The sequence below is a fragment of the Brachionichthys hirsutus genome, chromosome 1 (genome assembly GCF_040956055.1).
Source record: "Brachionichthys hirsutus isolate HB-005 chromosome 1, CSIRO-AGI_Bhir_v1, whole genome shotgun sequence".
NCBI lineage: Eukaryota > Metazoa > Chordata > Actinopteri > Lophiiformes > Brachionichthyidae > Brachionichthys > Brachionichthys hirsutus.
The window spans coordinates 2,596,910-2,607,076 of record NC_090897.1 but is presented as its reverse complement, the minus strand read 5'-3'; the positions used below and the strand labels follow the sequence as shown (position 1 = coordinate 2,607,076).

At 43.8% G+C, this 10,167-nt stretch overlaps 1 protein-coding gene across 1 annotated transcript; it reads left to right on the top strand.

Annotated features, from left to right (window-relative positions):
* Positions 1-8,097: 8,097 nt before the first annotated feature.
* On the top strand, positions 8,098-9,265 carry pkd1l3 (polycystic kidney disease 1-like 3). Its single transcript, XM_068740886.1, has 4 exons — positions 8,098-8,131; positions 8,493-8,706; positions 8,781-8,865; positions 9,219-9,265. Exons 1-4 carry the CDS (start codon positions 8,103-8,105, stop codon positions 9,263-9,265), a joined length of 375 nt encoding a protein of 124 aa, XP_068596987.1. The 5' UTR covers positions 8,098-8,102.
* The last annotated feature ends 902 nt before the right edge of the window (positions 9,266-10,167 follow it).

The window sequence follows — 10,167 nt, the reverse complement described above, 5'->3', positions numbered from 1 at the left end:
TGTCATTGCATCGACGGACTGAGCTTCCGTCTTATGACAGGTTTCAACTTCCTACACATCCTCTCGCGATATTTCAATCTTGGTAGGGAAAGACGGAAGAGACGCGAGGAGGCTGTCCAATCACAGCCCTAATACTACCGGAAAAACAATGTGTGTTTTATATTATTCTTCAATGTATATATATAATCATTAGAAATTAAATACATTATCAATCAATAAATTCACTGAGGTAATTTAATTTCATAAATAAATTCAATAAATTATTATAAACTTTGGATTAAAAATAAATGTCAGTATATACTGTATATATTTTTTTTGTAAGTTTTTTTTAAATTAATTAATTATTTATTTTATTTTTATATTTAAATATATATAAAGTTTCATAATAATTCAAACTCAATTAATTTTGTAATGATTTACTTTAACAGAAAATACAAAGTAGAGTTCAAAGTAGCAGAGAGAAGATTCAGCTGAGGTAACATTTGGTGTTTGCAAGTGACTCCTCACATTTTGCATCTTGTTTGAGTGGGTACACAGCTTTCCATAATTTATTACGAACGTATGCAGAGGTTTTTTTTGCAGACATGTAGGTGCCTGATTTCCATGTGACAATTGGAAATGGAAAGGAACTTGTTCAGTGCACTCACAGACCGTCGTTTCCACAGGACTATGTGTTTTACTTCTGTTCATTAGAGTAACCATGGATATTTTAATCCGTGCCTCTGCCTTTTTGTGGATCTTAGGATTTTTACATTCAGTGCAAAAATCCGAATCCTGCCCAGGTCATTTGCCCTGTGAATTTGTTTTTGGAGATTTTTGTTTTGAGTTTGTCAAAGAATCCAAAACCTGGTCTCGAGCCAGTAGCAGCTGTGAAAAGCGAGGAGGAGAACTCTTGAAAATGATGAGCAGCTCAATTAAGATTTTCTTGAGTAACAACAGTAAAGAAAATATCAGCAACTTCACCTGGTGGCTTGGGACGGGGGTCCAAGAGGAATCTGGTGAGGAAAATGCACTTAAACGCTGCAAAAAAACAACATTTTGCTGATGTTTTGTTTGTTTCTTTTAATATTTTTTTGCATGATTTGTGATTTCTCTTGGAGGAATATAAAACTATTTTTTTATGTAACAAAATTAGACAAACTTCTGAAGTAGATCTGTCTTTTATGTTGTCTTAAAATAAGCAATATGGCAATGGCGAACCCCTGATGATTAATCAGGGCAGAGCCTGAAGTGAAAAAATGCTTTCATTTGTCTGTATTAACTCAAAATTCAGATGTGTTTGGCTTTTGAGAATAAGACTGTCCACCGACTATGACTACTGGTTGTGATGGAACCCAACAACGTTTTGACATTTTCTAGAAAATTACTGAAGCATTGCTTTTTTTCTGCAATATCTTCATCAACTGTTGCGCAGTTATAGCTCAGGAATCAAAGTCTCCTAAATGTGTGTCTGTGTGTGTTTTAATGTGTAGGAGAAGACTGCACATTCATGAAGCTGAATCCTCTTCAGCTCATCACGACACCCGACTGCAGCCAGAGACGAGGCTTCCTTTGCGCCCACAGTATGCAACAGTAGCTTCCTAATGATTCCTTCCTTCCTTCCTTCCTTTCTTCCTTGTATTCCTAACAACTTCATGACATTGTTCGTTATGGTTTAAATTTATATGCAATATGATTTTTTTATTCTGATTTTTAAGATTTGTCTTCTTCATCACGCAGAAAGGTAAGATATATGTTTTGCATTCGGGACTAAATGACTTAAATAAGAATATTCATGCTATGTTGTTTGCAGGAGACAATCATTTCCTCTCACACACACCGATCTAGTAAGTAAGACGGACTCGTTTTGTCTCCCATTATTCCAATCAGAATGAAAGAGACAAACAAAAGCAAACCTTTGTCTAATTTCTTAAAAAAAAACTTTGATTTTTAAGGGCTTAAAAGGGATTTAAACGCCTTGAAATTGTACATCGCAGACATTGACATGCTTCTGATGGTGAGACTATTTGATCCATGAATTATGAACATGTTTTAATATGATATTAAATGGGTTTTTTTACTCCTTAAACTTTATACCTGTTGTTTAAACAGGAAGCAGATAAAGAACTGAGGCGAATGGAAACAACCGCGGGGGAACCAACAGATGAAAACAGGGTGGGTACCTTCAGGCAAGGAAATTCATCTCCAGTTACTTTATCAGAATTTTGTCAAATTATACAGCAAAATTAAAGTGGACTAGTATTCTATTAAGGTCAATCCAGAGCACCCATTAAATGTTTCTTTTTGACTTAATTTTGTCTTTAAAATCAAATTATTTTATATTTCAGTTCAACTTCTTTTCCCCCTCTTACAGGACCTTTTCATTCAATATTTGTTAATGGCCACAAAAAACCTGTCTGCAGAATTTGCCTTAAACAACAGGGACACACTGAGTCACATCATCAACTGCAGCAACGGCATCCTCCTTCTCTCAATGACGAAATGTGACATCAGCGTCAACCCAAACCCGACGGTGAGCTCAAAGCTTCCAGAACCCACACATTTAGTCCTCATTGTTGTCCCCGCAGTCAACTGTGCTGCACGTTTGTCCCTCTCCAGTCTTTGTTTGAGGACATCTTTGAGATCTTTCGGACTATTTCGATGCTGCTTGGTCACTTAACCTCGGAGACAATTACTATCAAGCACTCAACAGGCACAATATATCAGAGCAGGTGACCTGACATTCCTTCAGTTGCCCTTGTGCTTTAAAAAAAAGAGTGAACTGTCACACAAGACATTGAACATTTTGTTTCCCTCCCTAAGTTTCAGTCCGGCTGACCTCAACAACGTGGTGCTGGGTTCAAGAGAAAATGGTGAGTTCATCAAACTCCCATCGTATTCGGCACTTGAGTCTCAGCTTGGACAACACGAGAGAATCGTCACTCAGGTTTGTCGGCGTCGTGGTCGTGGTTCCACATTTGTGCCACCTGCATCCGTGCTGACAGAGCGATCCTCTTTCCCAGATGGCTACGTTCTCAAGGAATCCCCATCCGACTCGCCACAACGTCTCAGGAACCGTTTGCAGCCTTTTCCTCAATGGTGGCGCCTCGGACATAAGGTTGTCTAACCTGACAGAGATGGTAGAGGTACAGACATTTGTTTAAAGCGAGCGTCCTTTGCAGATCTAGAGGAGTTAGTAATAACAGTCGTAATAAATGTATTCAGTAGGGATACATATACTGCTCCTGTCTAGAAGAAGATGCTTTTTCAAAATGTGTCCAAAAGTAAATTATGTCAACTGATTTAGATAAATCATTCGAGCTTTGAAGACTTCCTGTTTAATCTCTATTACACACCATGAAAGAGCCCGTCCATCTTCCCAAACTCTTGAGAGGAACATTAGCAAAATATATCAGTTTCAAATTAATTAATTAATTTGTCTTCCTGACCGCGTTGTCCGTTACCGGGTCGCGGGCCGTGCCGTTACCGGGTTGCGGGTCGTGCTGGATCCTATCCCAGCAGTCAAGTGGCGAGAGGCGGGGGTACACCCTGGACAAGCCGCCAGTTCATCGCAGTGCCACACACAGACAGAAGATCATTCACATCTAATATTCTAATTTTTAATCATCAGTACCTTTCATTGGGTGGCAACAGTGGCGTAGTGGTTAGCGCTGTCGCCTCACAGCAACAAGGTTCCCTGGTTTTAATCCTATCTGTGCTGAGTTTGCATGTTCTCCCCGTGTCCGCGTGGGTTTTGTCCGGGTTCTCCGGTTTCCTCCCGCCTCCAAAAAACATGCAATTAAGATGAGTAGATTATTCCAAATTGTCCGTAGTGTGTGTGAGTGTGTGTGTGCGTGAATGGTTGTCTGTCTCTATGTGGCACCTGCAATGTGCTGGCGACGCATTCGGGGTGTTGTTATCTATTAAAGGATAATACTCCGTGGGTCTGAGCGAGTCGATATGTCTGCTTTCCTTCAACACTACCTTCTTTCGACTTCACAAGCTTCTCTTATCTTGTCTAATTAACAGATAAAATCTAATGGTATAACATTTGATTTTATTGTCAGCCTTATGAGAACATGCTTCATCTGATTTCTCTAGATCTTCATGCCGCGCCCATTTGCCTCAACCATCACAAATTATACCATCGGGTTGCAAAAGGACCAAAGCTTAAGGACCACAGTCAACGTCTCCGACCCCGATGCGACTGTCATCTTCAGGGCGGAGCCCAACTCCAGCGTTTCACTGCTTCTCACGTTGTACCCAGAGTCGCCTTCTACACTCGCGCATTCCAACATCACCTTGAATGAAACGGGTCAGTAAAACGAGCGCCGGCGTGTCAAAACGGAGACGCCTTTGCTTGATTTGTCTCACTTGTGTTTCCGCTTCTCTCAACGTGCATGGCTGCTTTTTTGCATCAGGGGGTTATCTGTGGCTGATAACCCCAGAGATGTTACAGCAGACCGCTGGAACCTGGTACGTGGACATCAAAGTCAACGCCACCGTGGAGGAGGACGTGATCCTGAACGTCACTTTTTTTGCCAGCCAGTGCTTGTACTGGGACGAGGAGCGGGAGACGTGGAGTTCTGCGGGCTGTCAGGTGATTTCCCTGAAACCCGTTGTGTCTGCTTTGCACTGTAATGTTACGGGAACACTAATCGTTGCGTATCAGTGATGAGCTCTCTTTATCTTAGGTGGGGATATTAAGCACAGGAGTGCAAGCACATTGTCTGTGTAACCACCTCACGCTCTTCGGGAGTTCCTTCTTCGTGATGCCGAACCACGTGGACGTATCTCGCACAGCGGAGCTGTTTTCCACCGTGTCTAAGAACTACGTGGTGCTGGCGTTGCTGTGCGCGTTCTTCGGCCTCTACCTCGTCACTCTGCTCTGGGCCTGCTACGCCGACCGCAGGTCGCGCTCCAAGGTCGGCCTCTCGAAAACCAACTTTTACAGTACAGAGTAGCCAGAATAAAGACAAAGCACATTTGAACACATTCGTATTGACGTGCCACAAATGCTCTCTTTTACACCATCAGAGGAAGATGACTTTGTTGGAGGACAATCATCCCGGCGCTCTGTACAACTATTTGGTCAGTGTTCAGACGGGCCATCGCAAGAACGCCGGGACCACGGCTAATGTAAGTGTTAACTTCCGTCTTGAGACCTACGGTCGAGATGGGATCAAGTTCCGATGTGTAGGACCTCTGTAAGTCAGTTTACATTCGCAGCAAACTCTGGAACAGCTACTGCAGGGGGGGGGCGCCGGCTTACCCAGCGCTCTTGCATCAGGGTGTTGTTTCTTTCCTGTAGGTGACATTGAAGCTGACCGGGCCAGAGGGGGAGACCGACACACACAACCTCACAGATCACGACAAGCCCGTGTTCGAGAGGGGAGCTGTCGACATATTTCTGTTGTCCACGGCATTCCCGCTCGGCGAGGTGCGAAACCTCAAGCTTCAGCACGACAACTCCGGAGGTTGTCCATCATGGTACTAGCGGCTGTGTCTATTGTGTAGCACGACACCAGATCCTTCACATATGGACAATCTTTGGTGCGTGGCAGCTGGCTGAAGAAGATATAATTTATTTTGCCATTAGTATAAAGTGTTTGTATGGCATCTTCAACTCGTGTTAGTGTTAGGGGCTAGGGTTGGGGTTTAGGGTTAGGGATTAAGGTTAGGGGTTTAGGTTAGGGTTTAAGATTATGGGTTAGGGATTAAGGGTTAGGGTTAGGGTTAGGGGTCAGGGGTCAATATCGGGCTTTGACAACAGACAAGTTATCAATCAAATTATACTGCTGCAGGTAGACTTCCAGGGAAAGGCTTCTATAAGCTAACGGCTAAAAGCAGGAAGATTCCAACCCTTTGCTGTGCCTTTTAAACAGGTACGTAAACAGGGTGATCGTACAAGACCTGCAAACCCGAAAGGTGTGGCACTTCCTGTGCGACTGCTGGTTGAGCAGCGACCGCGGAGACGCCATAACCAAGAAGACCTTTAATGTGGCAAAGAACAATGAGATTACCTGCTTCAGGTCTGAACGCTGTACACTGGAGAAATAATCCAGCTCAGCTCTCTGAAAAACTTCGGTAACACGATTACCTCTCTCGGTCTCTCTCTACCTCTCTGGCAGGAACATTTTCCAGAGCAGAACATCCACCGGCTTCAGGGACGAACACATCTGGGTGTCCATAGTGGATCCTCCCTCTCGAAGCCCGTTCACCCGTGCCCAGAGGGTGTCGTGCTGCATGAGCCTTCTCCTCTGCACCATGGCCATCAACATTGCCTTCTGGAACCTTCCCGTGGATAAAGAGTCCCCGGCACTCTTCTCATTAGGTGAGTCCAATGAGTCGAACAGCAAACCCAGAGCTCGGTGAGGTCAGAGGTCAAACAGCTGATGCCTGAGCAGATCAGTCGTATTTAGTCGTCTCCCTCTGCATCATTTCGAGTAACAGAGTCACTGCGGCGGTGTCAACACAACTCTACATCAGTGCACGAATGGAACGTGTGGAACTCGACAATGGAGGCGCCTTTTGACCTGTTTGTTGTCTCACAGGTGGACAAACAGCCAAACAAGTATCAGTTATCCTCAATTCATTCACAATAAGAACACCTTCTACCGGACAACAGCGTTAGTGGTTGTTTTCTGCTGAGATAGGCTGAAATGAAATGGCTCTTGTGTCACGGCATGAACTCGCTGCCTTGTTTTCTCCTCATCGCCGAACATCGCTTCTTGTTTTTCATTCAGGCTCATTGCAAATCACCTGGCAGGAACTGATGGTGGGGATACAGAGCGGTCTCCTCATGTTTCCCATCAACATTCTCATCATCACCATCTTTCGAAGCATCAGACCTCGCGTTACTTCTCAATCTCACAACGACGGGTCCGAGGGGACGTCGAGACCCTCCTCGGTTGACATCCCAAGTATCTTGAAGGTGCGTCTACGGTTTTTTCCGTGAGCGATTGTGGCGCGTTGTCATTTTTTTTAATTCAGTTGACGTTGCTTTAATCAATTCTTGAGCTTGGCTTTGACTTCCGCTGATCTTTTTACCTTCGCCGCTCGTCTGTCTGCCTGTCTTTTAGCAATATAACTCAAAACGTTATGGACAGATCTTGATAAAATTTTCAGGAAATGTTGGGAATGTTACCGGGAACAGAAGACAAATTTTGGTGATGATCCAGTAGAGGTCCTGGATTCTGGATCAATTTGAAATTTTTGTTAACATTGCAGTCAATGGAGCTTCAAAGTTTGTTCCTCAATATCTCAGTTGATCATTGACCGAAGTTTATGGAATATAGGGTGGGGATCTCTATCTAACCATCGAATTTCATCTGGATCGGATCCGGATTATGGATATTATTGAGATTTTTCGGGAACAAAATAGGGGTACACTTGCAGTCCGGCCTGCTGTGCATTTAATATTAGAGCTAGAGATTTGTAACAAGCTCTCTGAGTGCTTTTCTAGTTCTGTATAATACCGAACTCTTACCTTTCTGTGCAGTCAGGTATCAGTGATGCAGTATTGGGTTTCTGTTCTGTTGCAACCCTTCTAGAACACAGAGGAGGTGATTTCTTTGGTTAGCAGAAGTCCAAGAAACAAGATGTCGGAGATGCACGGGCTGCTGTCCACCGCCGACCTCTTCTCTGCCTTGGACAGGTTGCACGATTTCATCCTCCTTATGCAAGGTAGTAACTTTATCTTTGCTTATTTGGTCATGTCAAACTAACGACTTAATCAGCTCCTATTGGTCGGGTCGGGTGCGAGATAACCATTTAGGGGCTGCAAAACCTAAGTACCGTAAATAAATACAGACATGCAGTTAAGGTGAATAAGATTAGAACACAATCAGATCCGTGACGAATGAGACCGTCAAGCCCTCCAAAGCCTCCCAACACTTCCTCCCGCCCTGACAGAAGGGCTGTAACATCATATTGGTCTGTATCCCATTGATAAAGGGGAGCGTGAGAGTGACCCCCACTGGGTGCACTGCAGTAAGTTCCTGCTCGCTGCTCTCTGCCACCTCCTGATCTGCCTGGAGAAACTGGACCCACGGAACTTCCAGAGCCCTGAGGAGTATCATCAGCTCCTCAGCCTCACCAACCTGCTGGTGCGCAAGGCAGAGATGGTCTTCACCAGCCACTTGACCTACTGGTCAGCACTCCGGTCAACACACACACACACACACACACACACACACACACAGTGGTGGAAAGTATCAGAGTACATTTACTCGTGGGACCGGTTTCTGCTAAATGTTATGTTGGACTTGCTGCAGTTAAGGCCGTGCAAATTAAGTGTTAAGATTTACCAGCAGTGTTTACTAGTCTATAACTAGCCACACCCTTTATAAACACTTAATTAAAACTTGGTTGCTTTGTTGCTTTCTTTGCCGGCATCCATTCATTGAATGATAAATAGTCCTGCTGACAATAATAGTCAGGCAGAAGGAGAAGGTCTCGTTTTATTGAACGGGAGTGTCTGTGTGAATTCCTTCCTCCCTCCCATGGGGCAGCCCTCCTCCCGTGAAGGTGAAGAAGAAGTCGGCGGGCTGGCTGCCCTGGTGGTGCGTGTTCCTGGGCTGGTTCCTGCTGCTGTCCATCAGCGGAATCTCCACGTTCTTCACACTTCTGTACGGCTTCGAATACGGCAAAGAAAAGTCCATCAAGTGGGTCATGTCTCTGGGCCTCTCGCTGTTCCAGAGCATCTTCATCCTGCAGCCTCTCAAGGTAGGGAGAGATTTGGGAAGCTGTAACTATTTGAACTTCGCATCCAGGATATGTGATCTTCTTTGCATCCACAGGTAATAGGTCTCGCCGTTTTCTTTGCTTTGCTGTTAAAACCCGTCGCCGCGGAGGAGACAGAAGAAATTGAGCAAGTGCTGTTAGGTAAGAAAACACTTTAAAGAATAAATCTATTTGCTCTGACAACTACAGACACCTTGGTCCTTGATGTCTGCGGAGTTTCTCCGCCACCCAGATCATGGCAGAACTTTGAGTCAAATAAAATCACTTTGTGGGAAAAGCTTGTAGATGTTTCGTCCCTCATGCAAGAGGCTTCTTCACTTCTGGAAGGCAGATTCTACCACAGGTGTCAAGAACTAAAAGGGTTGTAGTTGTCAAAGCAAAGCAAATATCGTTTCCATGGCGCCCTCCTCTCCTCCCTCTATCAGCGCTTCCGTCCTTCAGTCACAGAGAAGTTAAGTTCTTAGTCTCGCTGCGTTGTCTTTTCCACTTTACAGAGCAACAAAACCGGCTTAGGCGTTACTCCGGCAGGGACACGCTGTGAGGACGCTGCAGCTGCAGCTGCAAAGCAAGACGTCGTCTCTGATCCAATCCACGGCGCCCTCTGTTCGAGTTCGAGTCTCTAAGATAAAAACGTCGTAACACACTCTGGTGTTTTGTGTGTGTTTTCTGAATCGGTGAGTCAGAGGAAATGGATGGTTAAATAAATGTTGCCCTTGTCAAAGTGCATCTTCTTTTGTTGATGTTGTTTAGCCAGGATGATGTGTGTGTATTTATAGATTATTTCTTGTCAACTTACAAAACCCACTGAAGCAAGTGGATGCCAAAAAAATAAAAATTATATACGTATTCATATATGATATAAAATGCTTGCATAATTTGCACTGTAAATAAATTGTCTTCACTTATTTCTTAATTTGTTGAAACTATTAATTCAGGTCGGAGTGGAGCATTCTTTATTCTCAGTGATGTTTAAAAGGCTCATATTATATATATATATCTTAAATTCTGTTTTATTCTTTATATTCTTTGGATGATTTGCCGTTAACGCCTTTAAAAATGTTGGACTTTGACTTTTCAGCGTTGGGGGGAGTTCACATCTTATCTTTCACAGGTTCAATCAGACTGATTCATTGATTGTTTTCATTTATTGATACCTTGCGTGCTTTAATGTGAATAAACTGGTCTCTATTAAAATCTCGTTTTATTTATTTTCAGCGACTTTTGACTGAAAAGCTGCAGGTTTGTACCTGTTAATCGCATTACTTAATAAAAGAACAAGCCCCCCCAGCATCACCTACTTCATACAGGGCCCGTACTACACAGCCTCTGACCTCACAGATGGCACAGAAATAAATACACAACATTTGCCACTTCCATTGGAGGATAAAGTGGAATAACCTTTGAATGTGCATGAGATGAATTTATTCCAGCTTTGGACAATGG